Source organism: Podarcis muralis, chromosome 2 (assembly GCF_964188315.1).
Source record: "Podarcis muralis chromosome 2, rPodMur119.hap1.1, whole genome shotgun sequence".
Taxonomy (NCBI): Eukaryota; Metazoa; Chordata; class Lepidosauria; order Squamata; family Lacertidae; genus Podarcis; species Podarcis muralis.
In genome coordinates this window covers 6,867,982-6,891,326 of record NC_135656.1, presented here as the reverse complement: position 1 = coordinate 6,891,326, position 23,345 = coordinate 6,867,982, and the positions used below count along the sequence as shown (strand labels likewise).

Sequence of the window (23,345 nt, the reverse complement as noted above, 5' to 3'; positions counted from 1 at the left end):
CAGAGTGGCTGGGGAAACCCAGCCAGATGGGTGGGGTATAAATAAATTATTATTATTATTATTATTATTATTATTATTATTATTATTATTACAGTGGCAGACCTTGGGGTCCCAAGTTTCAGCGGTGCTCTGTGTGATGGCAAAATTCAGCACGCTCCCACCTCTTGCCTTGCATTCTGCATTATAGTTGTGGCACCCCCTGCAGCGCCCCCGAGGCTCGACAATTTAATTTAACAATTTAACAGAGTTGCACTCCCCTTAATCCGCCTCTGCAATGTGCTTGAACAGGTGTGTACTTCTGCACCTGTACGGTTTTGCAAAGCAGGTTAATTTCTCAAATGCTCAAGATGTCTTTTCAGTCACACTGCTATGAAAATAGTTTTCTTCCTTCTTCATAAAATCCAACACTTTGGCCTCCAAAGGTTTCTTGGTTTGTTTTCCTTGTTACTGAGCAGTCAGATTGGCTTTCATATTTTTACCCTCACCTTTTCTCGAAGCTTATCCGAATAATCTGGGCCCTCATAGTGTCAAGCAGGATGTACATGTGGGAGTGAGAGAGATGATGGGAGAGGTCTATAAACTCTGCTCTTTAGCCACGCTTTTGTGGTTCAGCTCCATTTGTTCTGTAAAGTCTGTCATCGTTTGGTAAAATTGGGCAGTTTTTATGCCTGTATCACAGGTGTGGGCCTGAGACAGGGAGTGAACAGTAGCCATCTAGTGGAGTTCATGGGATGTAACTTAATCATTAAAATCCTCTTCATGATTCTCTTGTTTCACCCCAAGGTACAAAGTATATGCTTATATGACCTAGCCACTGTGATCCATGCGACGGTCACCTCCAGACTGGATTATTGTAACTCACTCTATGTGGGGCTGTCCTTGAGACTGACCCAGAAACTCCAGCGGGTGCAGAATGCCACGGCGAGACTCGTTATGGGGTCTTCACTGCAGGATCACATTCACCCAGTGCTATACCAGCTGCACTGGCTCCCAGTGGAGTACGGGGTCAGGTTTAAGGTGCTGATTTTAACCTTTAAAGCCCTATATGGCATAGGACCCTCATACCTACGGGACCGCCTCTCCTGGTATGTCCCACGGAGGACCTTACAGTCTTCAAACAAAAACATCTTGGAGGTCCCGGGCCACAGAGAGGTTAGGCTGGCCTCAACCAGAGCCAGGGCTTTTTTCGGCCGTGTTCCCGATCTGGTGGAACGCTCTCTCACAAGAGACTAGGGCCCTGCAGGACCTGACATCTTTCCGCAGGGCCTGCAAGACAGAGCTGTTCCACCAAGCCTTTGGCCAGGGCACAGTCTGACCCCCTCCTTTGGTAATTCTTCACAGAACTCTAGCCCAATGGTTGCCATCAATTTGATTTGAACTGATTTTATAATGAATTGATTTTAGAATGCTGTATTATTTTATTGTTGTTAGCCGCTCTGAGCCCGGCTTCGGCTGGGGAGGGCGGGATATAAATAAAATTTTATTATTATCATTATTACAAACAACAACTGTTTTGCCTGAAGTTGTGGAATGGCTTTGAGGAGAGCAGAGTCTTGGCTCTTTATGAAGCCATGGTTTGACTAGTCTGCATGTTCAGACTAAGGTATTAAAATGTGGTGACAGTGTTACCTTGGTGTAAAAACACAAATTGAATTGATAGTATCCAAGGAAGTTTTACTCAGAGTGCAGCCTTTGGGATCACTGTTAGTCCTGTCCATTAATTTCAATGGGTCTATTCTGAGTATTGGATATGACCCAAGCTCTCTGAAATCCTACATTACAAACAAGGTGGAAATGAAGGGTCTTTTCAGTAGTGGTGCCCTCCGTGTGGAACGCCCTCCCATCAGATGTCAAGGAAATAAACAACGATCTGACTTTTAGGAGACATCTGAAGGCAGCCCTGTTTAGGGAAGTTTTTAATGGCTGAAGTTTTATTTTGTTTTTAGTGTTCTGTTGGGAGCCGCCCAGAGTGGCTGGGGAAACCTAGCCAATGGGCGGGGTATAAATAATAAAATTATTATTAATATTATTAATATTATTATTATTATCAGATCCCTCTCTGTGTGTTGGCAAAGTGGGAGGAGGTAACCAAATGGGAGAAGGAAACAAAGATTTCCAGGAGAGGTGATGTGGCTACAATTTTATACCTCAGAATAACTAAAGCAAGGTCATCAACTTGGTGCAGTTACCCTTCTAAAAACCAAATCCAAGAGTGTTTGCATTTTGCTATGAACACCTCATATGTAAGTTCCATTATGCTCTACAGTGATGCATATGGCAATGTGCATTGGTGCTTTCAGAAACAAATTACAGTGGTACCTCGGGTTAAGAACTTAATTCGTTCTGGAGGTCTGTTCTTAACCAGAATGACCACTCCCCGCATAAATGGGGGGTGCCCTTTGCATGGACGCGCGCAGCCCCTGGATCTGGAGCGGCTCCATCGACACAGGCTTGGCTTCGCCTTCCCCCAGGAGGTCTCCGCCTACCTCAGTCAGTTGTCTAATCCCACCTGGGGGAAGCGTTGCCAAGGAGACCAGGCCAGGTAGGGGAGGGATTAACTGACCACACAATAGAGGGAGGATCTTACCTGGGAATCCTCACTTGGCTCCAGAGCTTCTCCCACCCTACCCACCCTCAGTTAAGTCTTATTTTGCAGGTTAACTTTTCTTCACAGGTATGCGGGTGCTGCTGCATCAAGGTTGCTGTTAAAGGGCCGGAAAGGAATTCCCCTGCATTGGCAGGTTTTCGCTTTCCCATAGCAAAACGTCACAACTTTGGCGGTATCAGGCCTTGGGCGGAATCCTTAGTCTATCTTCCTCTTTGCAGCGGCGATACCAGGGTTCCCCGTTAAAGGGGTTTCTGAAGGGAGGCTTTGACCGTACGCCGAAAGGTCGTCATTGCTCTCCCCTGCGGCGGTGGCGTAACGGGGGCGGCTATCTCTGCTTGAACATATGTTCTCCAGAGCCGGCCCATCCCCCCCCCACACACTGGATAACCCTGATGCTCCCTAGGTCCCCGGCTGGGGACTGGGAGGGATAACGCCCAATGCCTGAGCCAAGGTCTACCCACATCTGAAATATAATAAAGTTGTGGCCAATTTAATCCCATAGCCCGTTGTCTTGAGTCGTTATTCCACATGATGGGGGGGGGGGGCGCCCGGGATCTGAGGGACTCCACCTGTCCACGCAAGCGCCACTTTAGCTAATGGGGCCTCCTGATGCCACTGTGCTGCCGGCGTGCGATTTCTGTTCTCATCCTGAAGCAAAGTTCTTAACCCAAGGTAATATTTCTGGGTTAGCAGAGTCTGTAACCTGAAGCATATGTAATCCAAGGTGGTCTGAAGTCACTTTTTTTTAAAGAGCATGGCTTTCCCCAAGTAGTCTTGGAGAGTGTAGTTTAGCCTCTACACAGTTACAACTCCCAGCACCCTTAATAAACTACAGTTCCCATGATTTTGGGGGGAAAGCTGTGTGCCTTAAATATGCACTGAATGCACTTTAAATGTATGGTGTGGTCCTGAGACATGAAGGCGAGAGGTGAGATGCTCCCTTTGCTACTCTTAAATTATACCTGTGGCTCCATGACTGAGCATCTCAGATTAAACCCACAATCATGTAGGGAGCACGGAGCACATGCTTTTCATGCAGAAGGCCTTAGGTTCATTCACTGGCATTTCCAACTAGAAGCCACCTGCTTCTCAAGACTCCAGAGAGCTGCTGCCAGCCAGAGCCGACAAAGCGTGTTCTCCATTAAATGAGAGCACGGGTTGCGGTGTGGGCCGCCGGGCCAGCCTTGTGTTGCCAGGCAGGTTAATGGCTATTTGCCTGGTGCATCGATTGGCTGACCAGGTTGCTAGGGCAAATTGCATGTAGCAAATTGGTGGGTGGGACCATAGTCTTTAAATATTGGGGCACTCTGGCTTTTGCTTTCTCTTTTGCAGACTGCATCGGATCACCCGCCCGCCCGCCCTGTGTTCCGGTTGACCTTGCTTTGCCTGTCATGGGGTCGTCTGCCTTGGCGCAGGGGCCTAGTAGGAATTTTGCCATTTGGCTGATTGGCTGGTGCCATTTGGTTTTTGCCTACTACTTAGCAATTTGTCACAACTTGTAAGGTTGCGGTTAGGCATTGGTTATAATATGCTAGTGGTGGAGGGGTCAGGATAGGCTGTGCCTGCCCCCCCCCAATGGTGCTGAAGGGAATTCCGTTAAAGGAATCCTGGGGCTTGCCACGATTTCGTCCAATCCCTGAAATGGGACCAGGGCCGGCAAGCTTTGGGGAGCTGGTTGGGTGAGCGGTGAGGGACTGACGCTCAGCTCAACTGATCCCCAACATTGACTTTCCCTTCAACTGCTTCCGATTGGAGCTTGAAATGTCAGTTCTGTCCCAGGCCGGGGGGACAGATAGTCATAACCAATGTCTAAACAACCACTCACAGATTTTGTATTTTAATAAAGTTGTGGCCAAAATAGTGCCCAAAAACCTAAAACTAAAATTACGTGTGATGTGTGGATTATTTTGAGGGGTGGCTTGGGGACCTACACACGCAATACTACGCTGGATGCTCCAATGGTCTAATTAAGAACAAGGCAAGTTCATATGATCATGCCCTCATCCAGCCTGGGGACTAGTGACATGACTCAAAAAGACTGAAAAAGGATGCCTGAATTCCAGGAAAAGACCAGTGTGAATTGTGGAAACAGTTTTAGCAGATTGGCAATGCACATAAAACCTGGGGGGGGGGGGGGGAGAGAGAGAGGTTGGAGGAAAAGAAGACAAGGAGAACAGCAGGCTTAAAAATGACAGTTGCTCTTTATTTGTCACGCAGCCTTGCATGGGTCCATAGCCATTAGAATCAAGCGTTAGAATTCAGTGTTACAGTTCATAAAACAGCAGCAGCAGAATAAGCAATCACCTTTTCCAATTTTTGCTTTCACTTCAAAGAAGCAATCAAATACGATTTTGCTGTTAAAAAATAAGCGCCGTGCATGTTACAACAGAAGGGTGAGAGCAAGATCTTATCACTGGTGTCTCAAAACTATTTCCTTTTGGCAAGATCTGATGACTTTACGGGTCTACAGCTTTACACTGTCTCCATTTGAAATTACAAAGAACATGCTTGAACAGGAGAGAGATTTCAGAAAGTGTGTGTGCAGGCGGATTTGTGCTGCCTGTCTACCTGGAAGTTCCCATAAGCTTTGATGTTAGCTGTCTATTAAGCATAGCACTGAAAGCTGTTAATTCAACCAAGAACTTAACTTTAAGTGCAAGCTTAAATCTGATTGCTGTCCAAAGGACCTAAGGGTGTATTTAAGGTTAACCATCTACTACATGAACTTTTCTAAAATGGGACCCCCTTTTTACCACACACCTAGGAGCAATCATGCAATCACTGAACAGTGAGACCCTGTAGCTTAGTAGATAATTTTGAGACCTTTGTTTAAAGAGCTCTATGGATGGCTCACGATTTGTCAGCACAGGAGCTCACTGCGCACTGGCTGCAGCTGATCCCAGCGCAAAAACCTGCGATCCGAGTCAGCAGTGCTGGATCAGGGTGCAAAGGTCTGGATCCATATTGCAGGCAAACTCAAATGGAAAAGGTGACAGTATCAGAGGGGAAGAGCTTTGCTGAGCTATTTACACAGTGGGCTGAAGAGCTTCGATTTGCAGGTGGCAACGCTCATTGCTATTTCAGAAGTGGTGGTGGTAGTGGCAAGTTAACCCTTTCTAATAGACACTTTTCTTGCTCGAAGTGGTTTTTGATACAATTTTCACACTGGAGCTTCCTCCTCCTCCACTTGAGGAGACACGGCCCCCGCCAGAACTGTAACTGCTACCACCTCCCATACTGACTCCGCCGCCGTAGCCACTGCCGCCGCCGAATCCACTGCCGCCGCCGAAGCCGCTGCCACCGCCGAAGCCGCTTCCACCTCCAACCGCATAGCCGCCGCCGCCTCCTCCGAGTCCGAAACCTCCTCCCATGCCGCCACCATGTCCTCCTCCTAACGCAAGGCCACTTCCGCCACCGTAGCCAGAGGTGGTGGTGCTGCTGACCACAGCTGGAAAATATTAACAATGGAAAGTTAAGTTCCTTGTGTCTCTTGGGAAGAGCCATGATTTCAACAGAATCTCTGTTGGAGCCAGTGTGGTGTAGTGGTTAGGAGCGGTGGACTCGTAATCTGGAGAACCGGGTTCGCATCTCCGCTCCTCCACATGCAGCTGCTGGGTGACCTTGGGCCAGTCACACTTCTCTGAAGTCTCTCAGCCCCACTCACCTCACAGAGTGTTTGTTGTGGGGGAGGAGGGGAAAGGAGAATGTTAGCCGCTTTGAGACTCCTTCGGGTAGTGATAAAGCGGGATATCAAATCCAAACTCCTTTGAACCAATGTTTCTCAAACTTGGGTCCCCATCATCCCTAGTGGTCAGGGATGATGGGAGTTGTAGTCCAACAATGGCTGGGGACCCAAGTTTGAGAAACACTGCCTTAAGCAAACAAAAACCAGCAGCTCACTTTTATTTTCAGAAAGGTAACCAATTTATACTAGCTGCTATTCAAATTTTTCAAGCTAAAGTGTCGTCCCAGCTACTTTTTGGGATCCCAATATGGATACAAGCATATAATAGTGATTTAGATAAGTTTCTTGAGACGTATCCTGTTTAGGGAAGTTAAATGACTGAAGTTTTAATGTATTTTTAATATTTTGTTGGAAGCCGCCCAGAGTGGCTGGGGAAACCCAGCCAGATAGGTGGGGTATAAATAATAAATTAATCATCATCATCATCCTGGGGCTCCCAAGTTCAATCAAGTATGAGACAATGTGTGCAGCACTAAGTATACACATGATGGAATATTGGTTGTGGGCTAGCACTATAAAATACTGGCTGCATTGCTGTCGCCAACCTTTGAGTCTGCTTTCTGACTTATTTAAGAACTCTTAGAAATCCAGATGGTTCCAACTCTTACACAGCAAAATCAGATCTATTGGTATTGACTTGGAACTCTTGTGTAATTCAAGTGAGCAATGTATTTATCGCAATATTCAAATCAGATTAAGGGACATCAGAAAACAAAACATCAAGTCAGCTGTAAATAAAATTTGCTCCCCCAAGTTCTATGGTTTAAATACAACAGATAACAGGGTCACTTATATTTCAAAATTAAGAATTCCAGTCCAATGCAGGGCCTTTATGTTAGCCCAACTGAACTGTTTCCCCCTCAGCTTTTGTCAAGGGCAGATATTTAAACATCCCCAGAAATGACAGACGTTGCAGATGTTCTTTGAACATGCCAAATAGAACACAGTTTTTTCTACTGTCCATTGTACAACCAGCTATGCAAACGTGTGCTATTTTGGGTGTCTAACATCACGGCACAAGGAAAATATCAGATTCTATCTTTCTGATATTAACTGGAAGAAACTGCAAGGGTGGCTTAGTTTTTATCAATAGTATCTCATAGAGTGGTGAATGGCACTATTTTGCAGAAAGAATCTCCAATGAAAATCCTCATTGTTACATATTTTTAAAGTTCAAGTATATAAATAGGTACCGCTCCGGCAGGAAGGTAAACGGCATTTCCGTGCGCTGCTCTGGTTTCGCCAGAAGCGGCTTAGTCATGCTGACCACATGACCCGGAAATACTGTCTGCGGACAAACGCCGGCTCCCTCGGTCAGTAAATCGAGATGAGCGCCGCAACCCCAGAGTCATCCACAACTGGACCTAACCGTCAGGAGTCATTTGCCTTTTTTTACATGGCTGTTTATTTGTATATATTTTAAAATTTTATATATGGATGTTTTATGATGGCCTATATTTGTAATGCCTAATAAAGGTTTGGCGAAGTAAGTAAGCAAACAAAAACGGAAAGCAAATCCAGAAACAGAGATGGTACTTACAGTAGCTCACATTTCCAGGGCCTTCTGACAACCTAGGAAGATGAAAGAAGAACATAATTGGTATAATTAATTCAGTGGATGCCTCAGTTTGTAGTAAATTACCGTAGGTCCCACATTTTAATCTAATCAAGGAGCTATTGTGAAGGTAGAACTCTTGAGGAGTCATCTGTTCCTTAGCCAAGTAAAAGTTGCATATTCACACAACATTTTTTTATAAAAAAAAAAAACCTGCAAAGAAAAGTCAGATCATTCTCCTTTTTTGGTCATAATGTTGCTAATTGCTTTAGGAATGCATATGTGCATGATTCTGTATGTTTAATTGATTGATTGATTATGCAGTTATTTGCTTTTCCTCTATTTAAGCAGCTAAAGACAGGTAATTTAAAGCAAGCAATTATCAGTTTTGTATGTGTGTGTGTAACAATAAAATAGGCAACAGGAGTGTAATCCCCACAAAATTCACAGTAAGAGAAAGTCACCCGCCAACATTCTCAAAAGACCTTTCCAAAGAGCTACAGTTAAACCAAACAGTGGTTATTGCATATATAATGATAGGACCAGATGGAAAAGGCAAAGGGAATCTGTAGCTCTTCAGATGTTACTGAACTCCAATTCCCACCCTCCCCAGTTAGCATGATGAATGATCAGGGGTGATGAGAACTACAGTCCAAAAACTTCCAAAGGACCATAGGCTGTTATACTTCCTTGCTATACTGTAGAAGTATTCTTTTCCCCTCACATTTCAACGAATGCTGAGGGTAGCCCCATACCTTGGCATCTGCCTAAACCCATCTGCACAAGAACATGATATTGTGGTTGGATTACCAGGAACCTTACTGGCACCTCAGGCACATCCATCAATACCTTCTATTAGCTTCAAGGTGTGATTTTTGCCTGGATTTAAGGTGAGTTTGGAATGTTCTCTTTGGGGGAAATTTAAAAGGAATGTTGACGGTATCTATTTAAAGGGGAGATGACCGATTGGTTTAGTAAACCACCAAGGGCATTTTTGCTAGAGTATGGTTGCTGCTGCCAGCCGACCTGATTTCCTCTCCTTCTAGCAGCTTCCTGTAGGTGGCGATTTCAATGTCCAGGGCCAGTTTGACGTTCATCAGCTCCTGGTACTCCTTGAGCTGGCGAGCCAGGTCCTGCTTCGTTCTTTGCAAGGCTTCCTCCAACTCATTCAGCTTGTGCCTGGCATCCTTGAGGGCAAGCTCTCCACGGTCCTCAGCCTCAGCAATGGCAGCTTGTAGATTGGCACACTGCACACAAGGAGATTTATTTATTAATGGTACTAATAAGAAGTGCAATATCTGGACAGTTTTTGGGACCATCACCAATAAATAATAACTGTGATTTCTGGACATTTTTTTGGGGGGGGGGGTTATTACTATGGTCCAATCTTCCCCCTTCCCTACACCAGAAAAAACCCAGTTAGCGTCTAAAGTTTTTGTTTCTCCTGCATCAATCAGGACAAAGCAGAAACAGTGGCTCCAGATATTCCAGCCAATAGCCAACATTGTCCGAGGATTAAAGCAGAGGATTGGTGCTCTCAAAGATCTGGATGTTTTCTTTCACCAAATCTGCCAATGGCATTAATGGAATCCATGGAGTGCTTTTCAAATAAAGTTTGATTGCAACTCCTGGAGAGCACTTTTGGAATGGTTGCTGTGGTGGGATGGGACTTCTGCATGAAAACTGTTACAATGGGGAAAATTAGGGGAAATGCTCCTTCCATCCTTTAATGATTCATGAGTAATCCCAGGAAAGTCCAATGGACAATGAATTCTGATGCAAGCCCTGAAATGGCCATGCTCACATGCAGCAAGATGCTGTGTACAGCTTGTGCTATCTGCAGAGGTGACCCAAGAGGTATGGACACTGCATGCACAATTCATCTCCTACCAAGATACTGGTAAGAAGGTGTAGATATAAAACCATAATAATAACTAGATTGACTCATTGTAGATACATGCTAGGGGTGCATTATCATGCACCAGAGCATGTGTGTGGGTTGTTCATTTTGCCCATTTTCTGCAGTGCTGGAAATAACCTACATTTGATGAGGGCAGATCTGTCCCCAAGCAGTGAGGCTGAGTGCAACTTTTTGCATGTAAAAAATATTATGCTTCAGCAGGGCCTCCACTGTACACTGCATTAATTCCCTGCTCCCCACAGGTATGCCTCCATGTGCATACCTGCGGTGATTCCAAAAGCAATGCTCAGATTGTAAGCATTTTCCAGTGTCTATACCCCATGTCTTCTGTGCATTTATATATACAGTATTTACATATGGGTTTTTTTTGTTTTTGTTTTTTGCTTTGCGGTGCCCATTCCCTAAGAGTGGGTTAAAAGGCAAATGATCAATATGAATAAGAATTAGGTTTGCTTTGCTTTTCTTGGCAATAAGGGAAAGATATCAGCACACTCCTATTGTGAACTTTGTAGGGTGTGGACTCTTTCAGTACACTGTCTACCTGTGTGGTACCTAGGGAAATGTGGAGGAGGAGATTCCTCCTCGCCTTTGCAATGCCTGGGAGATACTGTAAAACAACTAATTTATGGTTTGTTCAACTCTCTTGCATAGACACCCTGTAGCACTTGTGCAATGAGAGCTGTATTATTATCCGTGATATTTATCAGCACCGTGAAACAGACTGATAGTGATGATTAAACTTTGTTACTAACAGCATCAACCATAGCAACCAACACCATTTCTAAAGCCAGTTTCAGAGGAGGAGGAGAAAGAGCCGGGCAAATTAGTACTCCCAAACCCTATTTCCATGCATCTCCTACTGCTTCTGTACCCACTTTGCTTGCCTTTCTCGTTTTGCCACTGCTAGTGCAGCAGAAGCATCCCTCCCCATCCTTCCCCTCTCAACTGCACTCTGAGGAAGGGAAGGAGCGTCTTTCTCAGAGCAAGGCATTCTGGGAGAGGTGGCCTGGGACAGTGCCTGCACTGCCACATTGGGCTGACCTTGGCTAGTGCCCTGTCTTGTGCTTGCCCTGGTATGACCTTGTTGAGGGCGACTTGGTTTGCCGAAAGTGAGTTAGCAGCCACACAATTACTATTCTATGAAACAGAAGCTGCCACTGGTCTGCCCTGCATGCCAAACATAAAAAGATTGTACCTGTTTCTTCACGGCATCAATTTCACTTCGCAGCCTCTGGATTATCCGGTTAAGCTCAGAAATTTCTGTCTTGGTGTTGCGAAGGTCATCACCGTGGCGTCCGGCAGAGACCTGTAGCTCTTCATACTAATATTCAGAGGAAAAGGAGGAAGGATTAGAATCTGATCCATTATATATGGTTGTCACCCCCACAACAGAGCTGGGAAATCAGGTGGGAGTGAGAACTAAATGTAGCCCCAAAGGAGCACCAGATTGAGGGAGGCTGGGACACTGACTTTCAGATGATAGATAAATAAGTGTTGTAAGGTTTCAGTGTGATCAATTGTCATTGCATATGTCTTTTGCTGGGATGTGGGTGGCACTATGGTCTAAACCACAGAGCCTAAGGCTTGCCGATCAGAAGGTCAGCAGTTCGAATCCCTGCGACAGAGTGAGCTCCCGTTGCTCGGTCCCAGCTCCTGCCCACCTAGCAGTTTGAAAGCACACAGTGCAAGTGCATAAATAGGTACCACTCCAGCGGGAAGGTAAATGGCATTTCTGTGTGCTGCTCTGGTTCGCCAGAAGTGGCTTAGTCATGCTGGCCACATGACCCAGAAGCTGTCTGCAGACAAATGCTGGCTCCCTTGGCCAGTAAAGCAAGATGAGTGCTGCAACCCCAGAGTCGTCCATAACTGGACCTAACGGTCAAGGGTCCCTTTCCCTTTCCCTATGACTTTTGCTAACACTTTGAGGCAGCCACAACTGAGACAGGGAATTAGCTAGCAATCTCAGGGTGTTCCATACATCTCTGTCTTGCATCGAATGACACGGTTTTGAAAAGCAAATCTGAGAAGTGAGGGCTCAGCTATTGCTGGAGGCCTGCAGGATCACTAGGCCAGATGTATCTGTCAAGCATTATTTCTGGATGAAGCTACACCTATGATGGGGCTGATGGGTGAACTTCAGCCTGCTCTCTCCAAACAGGAGATCTGCTTGCCATCCAGGACCAGGGCTGGCCGGAGATATTTTGGATCCTGAAGTGGAAAATCTAAATGGTTCTTCTCCTCTTCCAGTTTTTTAAAAAAAAGTTATAATAAAAGAAGTTACTTGCTCCACTTCAATGACACTAAGAATCTGCTGCCTGAGGCAGCTGCCTACTTAATAGCAGGGCCAGCTCAACCACAGAGGAAGAAAGCTGCCAAGATGGTACGGGCGAGGATTTGCTAAGTTTTATTTGCTAAGCCACTCTTCATTCAGGTCCTCTTTCCATTAATACTTTAGGAATTGAATCTCATTGCCACACCTTTTAGTTTGCTCTGCCTAGACAGTCAAGATCAATTCAAGTTCCTGTTTGCTTTCCGTATCTGTGTTGCCGCAGTTTATAATTCCAGCTATTTATTTCTAGAATGGCTTGCTGAGCAGCAGGACACCAAAGGGGGCACATTTCCACCCCAATCTCAGCCGTTTCACTCTCTTAACTTTTCACACTTTTCTTAAGTGTTGTGAATACAATCCTTATACACTACACATGTTGCAAATCTTTTGAAGTTCCTTAGAGAGTCTGGCTGATGTATCTCCTGAGGAAGACCCTTCATATTTGCTTCAAATTTGACGTTAAGTTGAACCCAAGAGTATCTCTGAGTATTTCCAGTTTGCCTTGTCTACACACATCAATGAGTTAGGAGGTAAAATCTGGCTGAGGTAGCAGACCAAGGGTCACCAGTGTGGTGTCCTCTAGATGTTGTGGTCTCCAACTCCCACCATCCCTGATCATTGACCATGCCACTGAGGCTGATGAGAGCCCAACAACAGCAACATTGACTATCCCTGTACTGCTTTAGGTTGCAGGTGGAGGATGCCATTTTGGAATGTTCCCTTATCAAAAACTTTCTTAGCTTAGAGGTAACTCCTAGGCCTTGAGCTGCCACTCACCTTGCTTTGATACCAGCTTTCAGCCTCGGTTCGGCTCCTGTTGGCGATGTCTTCGTACTGCGCCTTGACTTCAGCAATGATGCTGTTCAGGTCCAGGCTTCTGTTGTTGTCCATTGACAACACAACAGAGGTATCTGATACCTGCTGCTGCATGTTAGCCAGTTCCTGCAAAGATAAAAAAAAATGTGTCTGATTGTATGAAGCAATGGAACATGGCAGTTTTGAATGTAGAAAATAACAACCTTCTGTAAATTCTCCAAACCTGAATTTATTTATTTATTTATTTATTTATTTATTTATTTATTTATTTTTGAAACATGTTCATTTATATTCTGATTTGGCTTCTACTTTTCACCCTTCACTGTTCCCTATGATGGATTTTGTTGCATTCTGGAATGCATTGAAAGAAGGCAGTATAAATGTATTTAGGGAGTTGCTTACTTAACATGGTTGTTATCTAGGTAATTGTACTGACTGAGCAAGGAGATCCCCACGTGGAACCCATTTTTTTTTATGTGAATAGCCAGTGCAGAGATATATATGCATCACATTGTGATGCTCATCAGAGCCCAATGAACTAACTGCTTTTTGATTGGCATCCCCAGCTGGTACCACCACTGCTTAAACATAACAAATTGTCTGTGATTCAAACTGCATCAGGGCCAAAACATTTTCACATTCTTTCAGATTCGGGTGCAAACTGAACAGGACAATGTGCCAGTTCTACTAACACAGTATTATGAAAACAGTCAGGATTCTTCGGTTTTGGCCTCCAAAAAGGAAGCTGTTGATTTGACGATGACCAAAGTGCACAAGAAAAACTGGAAACTCTGGAGGATTATTTTTCCCAATGGCATAGTCAGCGCAGGGACAGATATCTGGGGTCCCACTCATCAGAATGTGCAGGAGGATCCCAAACACAGCAAGACTATCTTACACATCACTATCTAGAAGACTCACTCCCAATAACACCATTCAGTCCAGAAAGTCTAAAATTACCAAACTGCATCACTGCCCGCACTTTGCTTGAGTTTTGACACTTTGCAGCATGAATGAAATAACTGCGCAGTTAACAAATCTTCCCCTTTTGAGACATGAACCTTACATATATGTTTTGAAAATTGTAGTCTGATCCTCAGCTCAGCTATACATTGACACACACAGAATAGGCAAGATAAGCCAGAGTACTATTTTTGTTTGCTCTTTCTAAAGGCTAAGAACAAAAGAAGAGCCCTGCTGGATCAGGCCCAATTTAAAGGCCCACTTAGTCCAGCATCCTGTTTTCACAGTGGCCAACCAGATGTGTGTAGGAAGCCTGCAAAAAGCCCCTGAGTACAACATCACACTTAACCACCCATAATTCCCAGAAACTAGTAATAAATAATAATAATGGGGACAGGGGCATTGCTTTTGTTTGTCACTGTGCTGTGTATTTCTGCGTTTTTATATTGTAAACTGTGATCCTGAGATGAAGGGCAGTATGGAAATTTAATAAAGAAGAATATAAAGAATGCTCTCCAGAGGAATGCAACTTCTGACAATGGAGGTTAAACGGGGGTAGAAAAAACTTGTGGTTTTGTATCACCACTGCTGAATTCTAATGTGTGGCTTCACTTATTAGTTTATTATAACCGCCCATTATCATTCTCATCTTTCTTCCCAACTGCCGGGAGCTAAACTCAAATTGCATTGAATAAGCTTCAGTTACCAAAAAAAAAAAAAAAAAAAAAGTTTCCTAATCAAAGTGATTAATATGACTTGGATCCTGAGCCAAGAGCGGAGGTGGATTTTCCAAGGCTTGCAAGCATCAAGCCCGGACTAGACACTTTCCCCAAGGGAGAAGTGTTATTCAAATACAGCTCCCTGTCTTCTTCCAGTAATAGCTGGAGGAAAGTATTCATACATTGCACAAGATGTGATAATTGATGCCAGTAAGTCTCTGCTCGCTTTAAAATCTATTCAAATGCATCAGCAAAGGTAGGTGGGGACAGAAATAATAATCCCCAAAACCTCCTTGAGAAATGTAACGTTCCCAGCGGAAAACACAACATGAAATTTTCCACAGTGGAGTATCTAAATGAGTGATGCATTTATACATGCTTCAACAAACCCATGTGATTTGCATGTCTCAGGAGCTCCTCCCATACCCTCCTTTGCATTTCCATTAGCATTTTGCTTTTTAGATGGCCCTCTTTATGTTGTGTAAAGAGGTAATGTTAACTTAGAATGGTTTTGTTGCTGTTGTTGAAAGGGAAATGTATTTTCAAGATGAAGGTCCAAATCGGAATTCATTTTCCCTCTAAAATGTTCTGCTGCCACTAGTGGAACAGCTTTCCTAGCCCTATGATCATATCTATATCTATATATCTATATCTATATCTATATCTATATCATCTATATCTATATCTATATCTATATCTATATCTATATCTATATCTATATCTATATCTATATCTATATCTATATCTATATCTATACCTTCGTTTGCCTGAACTACAATAAAACATGCCTACACACACACACACACAGTTTGAAAATGTGTATGTTTCCAGAGAACTTTTATGTAATTCCAGCTTTCCAATATAGTTCCTGCCTACTTGAGGATGCATACAAATTAGAGAAGCCAGGATTCTGCTTTAAGTTCCCAGCACCTACTGGGCTCAGTGCTTCTATGTTTTCTGGAGGGAGGATAGCACATGTCTTGCATGCAGAAGGTCCCCAGTTCAGTTCTTGGTATCTCCAACTGGCAGGGCTTGGAAAGGCACCTGGCAGAGATAATGCCAGTTGGAGTAGCAAGTATTGGACAAGATGCTGCAATGGCTTGGACTGGCTAGGATGTTCATTTCAATTCTAAAGTGAAATTTTCAGGTGCCTAAGGGAGGACGCTTACCATTTCAAACAGGTTTTTCAGGAACAGAATTTCATCATTCAGAGAATCTGCTTTGCTACCGAGCTCAATCTTGTTCATATAGGCACCATCAACATCCTGCAAAAAACATGAGAAACGTCAGTAAATTTTGAGGGGTGGGGAGAATTAGAGCTATTTAGAAGGACCATCTTTTGAAACAATGCAGCAAATCAGGCAGGTTTTGTTTAATCTCAAAAGAATCCAATATTGCAGACATTGAATGTCGCCCCTCCATTTAAAAAAAACCCTTAAGGACAACATGGGCATTGAGCAGTTGTTAAAGGCCACAGCAGAATAGCATTATTAAATGTAGAAACTGTCCAAGGTCTGTCACTATCAACCTCTGCAGCTGAAGACTCTTTGGTACTATGCTATATCAAAGATCTGTCAACCAAGCCTGGTAGTTGTGTGCTAGAAGAGAACCAGCACAGAGCAGCTGGTCATTGTTCAGGACCAGGGATGGTGAACTTGTGGCCCTCCAGATGTTGTTGGAACCCAACTCCCTCCAGTTCCAGCCAATGGCCAAGGATGTTGACTACAACATTTGGAGAACCATAGGTTTCCTGTCCTTGCACCATGTTACTTAAGATATTGTAATGATAAAATAAAATGTACCTTCTTCAGCACCACGAATTCATTCTCTGCACCGGTACGCTTGTTGATTTCATCTTCATATCTGTTGGGGCAACAGAGAGCAAAGGTAGCACCAGTACTTTTCAGGATGAGAACTTAGCATAGCTACCAGAAAGAAAGCATGAGGAGGTCAAGAGCAGCCCATTCTATTCAGAATTCACACTTCGCCAAGGCATTTGGTTCAAAGTGATTGGCTGCAAAATTATCTCCTTGAAGCTCAACACAACCAGGTTATTAACCCTTGCAGAAGCACTATCTGCACAGTGCATGGGCTTCTCCTTGGAGGACTTCCAGAGCATGTTGATAGATTACCAGGATCATGCTTTTAATGGCCAGCTGCAATTGTCTCCTGATGGCCTCTCTCATGCTTTTCTTATTGTGCTCTTATCTACACCACTGCAGAGAGCTAGTGGAAGAAATGTGTGTCTGCAATGGATGTGTTACATTCAGGCTGTCAGAATCCACCCTCCTGCTTTAACTGCTAAATACACATTGACCCTTCTTGCTGGATGGATTAGCAACAGCGTTTAAATGTCAAGCCAGATATGAAAACAGAAAATTCTGCATGCATTTTAAGGGAAAGCATGCGCTATAGATTTAAGTTGGTTTAGCAATCCTCCCACAGGGAAACCCGGGAACTGTAGTTCAATGTGCAGGAGGAGACAAGTATGACAGTACTCAATTCTCTGAGCAATTTCAACCCACAATATTATACGGGAGAAGCCATTATTGGTAGACAAGCATGAAATAGATGTTCTTGCAGCATAGGTAAGCTGTCTTGCTACTTGCCCCACCCAGTTACACAGAGGGGTGGGTGAATTAGTCAAATTCTGTTCTAAAGGTTTCTCATTTTTCCAATCTTAAATACAGTATTCCATATCTTCTACAGCAATTTGCATTAAAAATAACCGTCATGAAAATTTGTATGCACTTTAAAGCACATTTTAATGAACACATTTTTGTATTCGGTTTTAACGTACACGTTTTAGCCAGCAACTTTCCAGAATGCAATGCATCTTTGTATGCTATTTTCGTGAATACTTCTGTCATTATGCACATTAATTCCTAATATATGCACAATTTGGTAGAAAACTGCATTGTGAAATTCAGAGAAGTGCAAAATTTGACAGACGGCTGGGTACAGTTTGCATGTTGGTTCTAGAAATGTGAATTAAGTAGGTTTCCCATGCAAATGCAAGAATGTCTCAACCCTCCCGAGTTTTGGCTTGGCTAGACTACTTAGGAGATACAAAGCGATTTGTTCTACAAATGCTTTTCTGAGGAGGCACATATTCCCTCCTTAAGCAATACTGAAAGGCTGTTTCATGCACCTTACATGTTTTTGGCATACATCTAATTTTCCCCTTTAGAAATGCTTTTAAAAATTGCAATATGTGAATAAAACAGCCACATGTCTGGAAACACGTGTCTCATATCACTGAGAGCCAGGGATTGGCTGGTGACCCCAGCTGAGCATATATACCGACTAGTTCCCATTAAATTTGTAAAATGGCTCTGAAAGGCAGTAGATGCCCGTGCTGTAAGAAATGACCTCTGTGCCATGGCATCAATGATGTAATGCTAATTCACTGTACAGTTTAATGGAATCTCTGATTGCTTAACTAGGTGTGGCAAGAGGAACTGTGGTTGTGTGTTAGAGGCATCCCTTTTATGAAACTTCATGACTTAGGGCCAAGTGAACCCTTTTGCTGGGCAGGGTGGAGCTGACTTCAACAAGAGAAAGGCAGGAAGGATTTGCATCTCGCAGGTTCATCCTTAGAAAGCTCTGCTGACAGATCTTTGGTAATTTAGTTTGCCTTCCAGCAAAAGGATTTCAAAAAGGGGGATTTTTTTTGGTATAGATAGAGAAATTATTCTTACCACCATTTCATCTATCTCCTTTTTGCCTCGTCAGTCATTTTGAGCAATTTGATGGAGAGGCACTGCCAACAGAGTATTAGGCAGCAATCCTAGCCAAGTTTACTCAGAAGTAATTCCTACTGAATTCAGTGGACTTATGGCTAGGTAAATGGGAGTTGGGAATGCAGCCTTAGCTTCACCCATGAATTCTGCGAAGCCTTAGCCAACAAAAGCTTATATAGATTCAAGAACAGTTGTTTCGTTAAACAAAAGGAAGCATGTGAAAATAACTTACAGAGCCATATAATACTCAGTCAACCTGAATAAACATGTTCATGATATACAGTAAGCGCGCCCTGGCACTTCTGTTTGGATCCTTTCAAGGAAGGTAAAGTTTAGTTCTCCAAGACTCCCAGAAAGAAAAAGAGTGACTTTGTTTGCCACAAAACAGGTTACTCCAGATCAAAGGACACAGTGGACGTGCACAGGGATTTTCACCAGTGTATACCGTTAGATATTTTGGGACCAATAGAAGGTGCTAGCCTATAAGAGCATTCAGATTCTTACCATATCTAAGGCTGCAGCCCTATCCACACTTACTTGAGAGTTAGACCCATTGAACTTAATGGGATCAACTTCAGGGTTAACATATGCACATGCCTGGGCCAAACCCCTAGCAGTAAATGTTACCCTTATCTCTCTGTATGGAGGTTAGACGGAGTATTCCTATTTATGTGAATTGGAACAGACAGGTTCTTACTTGTTCTTGTAGTCTTCGACCATGTCTTGCATGTTCCTCAGTTCTGAGTCCAGTCTTCCCCGTTCATTCAAAATAGAATCAAGCTGCCTCCTGAGGTTGTTGATGTAAGTCTCAAACATGGGTTCAATTCTGTTTTGTCGGACAGTTGTCCCTTGCTGTTGTAAGAGGTCCCATTTGGTTTCAAGGACTTTATTTTGCTGTTCCAGGAATCGGACCTGCAAGGTGGAATGGTAAAGGCATTGGTGGTGCTGTATACAGGCAATCCACAAATCTGCTGGACAGAAAAGGATGAGCTGTCCAGTGAGACAGATTGAGATAATAAGTGAAGAGCCACACTTGCTCAATGAAGATGTTGCCTTAACCCCTTAGTCCTTGTCCCCCAGCTGAAACGGAACCTAAATGCATCTTCTCACATCTGTCTCTCCTCTCCTCATTTGTCTCTTTCACCTCAGTGTTTAGATGGTAAGCTCCTTTGGCCAGGGAGCTATCTTTTGCTTATATTACTCCCTAATGTGCCAGAATGGTACAACAGAGAACAGAAGGAATTATGAGGGATAAAAAAGGAGAAAGAGCAAGGAGAGGAAAAGGGGTCAAGAAAATCAGGTAAGAATGATGAAAACTGGCAGGAATGACTGGCAGCCTCTGCTTAGACACTTTGCTACTACTACCAGATTCTCAGCAAGTGCACACTAATATCAACCAACCAAACAAGAGTCACTCCAAAGATTATAGACCTAGAATCATAAGGGAGGAGTTGATGCTCTGAGTAAAGTTAAAAATCATGTACTTTTTATATGCATATTTATTGGCATGCCTTTAAATACTACTACTACTACTACTACTACTAATAATAATAATAATAATAGGGTGTTAGATTTCCTTTATCACATTTAGATCTTGTTATACACCCGAGAAACTCTGACCAGCTGCACTCTTGCAAAAGAGATTTGTCACTTTGTTCTAAGTATTAACAGAACCATACATGGAGATCATGCTCAGCTCCAACAACTGAGGAGCTGACTGTGAAACGGATGCCAAAAGCGAGCCTCTGTGACAGAGGGTTCAGAAGCAATCAAAGGCTTCCAGAGTTAGACTACTTCACTCATGCTGCATTTTCCCTCTACTGGTTTTGGAGACTAGAGATGCCCAGCTTCTCCATGACTGGGGACCTCTCTATTTTCCTTGGAGAGGGTTTTTTTTTTCACTCAGCCAGCCTCCGCACAGACAGTATGCCAGGAAATGACGTGGCCATCCCAGCCATTAACAATGAATCTACTCAACAATTGCATGCACACAATGTCTCTGGAAATTGGAATGCTTAATCACTCTTAAACATACTCCTACTTATAACACGGCCTCATGCAACAGCAAACTTTCTTTTCTTTCTCTTTTTCAGGTTTTAGATCTGAGCCAAGGAATCAGTGGCCCTTCGTTTTGCTGTTAGACTGCCACTTCCATCAACCCTGACCATTGGCCATTCTGGCTGAGGCTGATGGGATTTGGAGTCCAACAAAGCCTAGAGGCTAACACATTGACTACCCTGGTCTAGACCATCTTAAAGAGCCGTTGTGGTGTTGGCCTGATTTGGTGACAAGTCACCTGCAACTTAGTGCCTTAGTGGTTAAGAATGATCACAAAGGTATTAATTCTGGTACTTACCTTGTCAATAAAGGAGGCAAACTTGTTGTTGAGTGTCTTGATCTGTTCCCTCTCATGTGTGCGGACTCTTTGGATCTCTGGGTCAATCTCAAGGTTGAGGGGTTGTAGGAGGTGCTGGTTGACGGTCACCTCTTGGATGCCACCGGGTGGGCAAACTGGAAACCCTGGGCCACCTCTTCCACCAAACCCTGGAGAACCTACCATAAAGCCACCGGCACCTCCCATCCCAGGCCCGCCAAAACCAAAGCCACCACCGCCACCGGCACCAAGACCATAACCAAACCCAGCTCCTCCACCAGCGCCATATCCAGCACTAACGAAACCGGGTTGGAAGCCCCCCATGCCGGCACCGTAAGAGATGCGTTTGCTTCCACCCATGTTGTACAGACTTCGGCTGCCGAATCCACCGACTCCAATGCCGCCGCCACCTCCTCCAGCTCTTGCTCCTCCAACCCGAGCAACGGAATAGGAGCTGAAACTCGATCTTCCACCACCGCCACCACCACCGCCACCAACTATTGCGGAGCCAGAGCTGAAGCCTCTTCTTGCCCCTCCGGAGGATGATCGAAAGGATGTGAAACTCATGGTGGTTTCTTTCAGAGAGAAAATGTGAGGAAAGGGTTTTGACTAGAAGCGGAGCTGCAGGGAAAGAGCAGAGGATGGAGAAGACGGAACCCCTCTGATATAGAGGAGCCAGAGACCTCCCCTTTTATCTGCTTGGGAAATAACCTGGCACGGGATCTCAGGCAACCTGATCTACTCATCATCTTGATATGCCTTGCAGCAACTTGTCTCATTAAAACACACCTACTTGAGGCGGTAGTATGGAATTGGGAGGAGGCATTTGTTTGCAATGAAGCGATAGACGTTTCCCCCTTTTTATTTTTAGTTAGGCGTCTCGTTAAAAGAAAAGAGAAAAGAAGAGGGAAATAGGAATAATTGTGGAAATTACTAACCACAATTGCCACCCGCCTCCTTCTCCAACAGAGCCTGTTTACAGAAGGGCAGATAAAGACCATGCTGTAAGATACAGATCTCCACAAAGTGTAGCCATCGTGAATTTCATGACACCATCAGGAGTCGTCTTATGGTTTCCAGTGAGATGGGAGCAAACTTTAAGCAACTGTCTGCCTGCAAAGGTGGTCTCCTGTTCCCTCTTCTGGCTTTTTTTGGAGGTGGAGGTGTTGATGTGCATAAATGATTTGTCATTTCCAACAACATTGTACTGACAACAGAGCTTTGATGTTCCTATGTAGTTTTTCTGCACCGTGAACTCTGTGAAGTAGATTGCAGCTGTCTGACAGTTGAATTACAGCTGTGGTTTGTTTAGCCCAATCCTGACTTCTCTGACTGGCACCCTCTCTCTGGAGTCTTCCCCAACCCTGTCAAATGAGATCCTTTCCTAGAGATCCAAGGACTAAACTGGAGATGTCCTGCAGGCAATGCATAAGCCCTGCCAGTGAGCTTTGCTCCTTAGACAAAGATAAACTACCCAAACGCCAAGACTAAACAGATGCTTGAATGAGGCTATCCTTTCTCTGAAGCCATCTCTGATTGCCCCTTGTTTAACAGTGCAATTCTATGCATGGTCACATAGAAGTAAGACCCTTGTGAGTATATTTAGGATTGCAGCCTTAAAGCCTCAACCGTCGGACTCTAACGGCAGAGGAACTTTCACATGCGGCTATAGATCTTTGCATTATAATTCAAAAACGTTTGCAAGCTGACCAGCTCCTTATCGCTGGTCTGGAAGATTTCTGGAGAGCAGAAGACCAAGAGGGTCAAGTGAATTCTAACATTGCTTTTTGCTCAGGAATACAGCATTTTAAGACAGGAAGGGGACTTAAGAGCAGAGTCAGTGGAAACCATTTGTGTAAGACTGGATTGTCTACAGAGCATGGCATTAGACTACCACCGAGACAACACCCCATCACTGGAGGCAGCAACCAAGATATGCTGATACAAATGGATCCTACTATTCTGTCTTTCCTCTTGTTAAAGCATCAGTTCTTCACTGACTTTAGGTAGGGAAACAAGCAGAGAGGGAGGGGAAGAATTAAAAGCAAAATGAGACCACCAACATCTGCTTTCCCAAAGTGCCTTACTTTATGTCATTATGGTTTCTTGTATTTTGTAACATTTCTATATCTTATTTTTCCTCCAAGGAGCTTAAGGTGGCATATGTAGCTCTCACAGATTCTCCATTTCATCCCCACCACACTTGTCTCTAGGTTAGGCAGAGAAACAGTGAGTTGCCCAAAGTCATGCAGTGAGCTTCGCAGCTGTGTGGCGATTTGAAACCTGGTTCCCCAGGTCCTAATCCAACACTCTAACCACCATCCAACACTGTCTCTTATTTTTTAGAAGAAAGGCAGCTCTTATTAACAACAACAACAACAAAACGACCTGCACAAAAACGTTCAGTTTGAAATCTCCCACCGCCAATTTCAGGTCAACGCATTAAATACAGTTGTATTTGTTATTCCATTTTCTTGCATTTTAGAAATGATGGTTCCAAAATATTTGTAACGGTCTGAGATCAGTGGAAAATCTTAATTTTATTTTTAAGTATGTTTTCAGAATTAAGCAT

At 43.9% G+C, this 23,345-nt stretch overlaps 1 protein-coding gene across 1 annotated transcript; it reads right to left on the bottom strand.

Moving 5' to 3' along the window:
• Nucleotides 1-4,790: 4,790 nt before the first annotated feature.
• On the bottom strand, nucleotides 4,791-21,458 carry LOC114593000 (keratin, type II cytoskeletal cochleal-like). Its single transcript, XM_028721462.2, has 9 exons — nucleotides 20,756-21,458; nucleotides 19,097-19,311; nucleotides 16,459-16,519; nucleotides 15,826-15,921; nucleotides 12,936-13,100; nucleotides 11,025-11,150; nucleotides 8,935-9,155; nucleotides 7,894-7,925; nucleotides 4,791-6,056 (listed from the first exon to the last, which is right to left on the bottom strand). Exons 1-9 carry the CDS (start codon nucleotides 21,338-21,340, stop codon nucleotides 5,725-5,727), a joined length of 1,833 nt encoding a protein of 610 aa, XP_028577295.2. The 5' UTR covers nucleotides 21,341-21,458; the 3' UTR covers nucleotides 4,791-5,724.
• Between the last annotated feature and the right edge of the window lie 1,887 nt (nucleotides 21,459-23,345).

Coding starts and splice junctions, on each gene's coding strand:
- LOC114593000 (XM_028721462.2), bottom strand. CDS start 21,340: ATGAGTTTCACATCCTTTCGATCATCCTCCGGAGGGGCAAGAAGAGGC. Junction 13,101..15,825: donor TGAAAAACCTGTTTGAAATG/GTAAGCGTCCTC, acceptor TTATCTTTGCAG/GAACTGGCTAACATGCAGCA. Junction 7,926..8,934: donor CTAGAAGGAGAGGAAATCAG/GTCGGCTGGCAG, acceptor TCATCTTCCTAG/GTTGTCAGAAGGCCCTGGAA.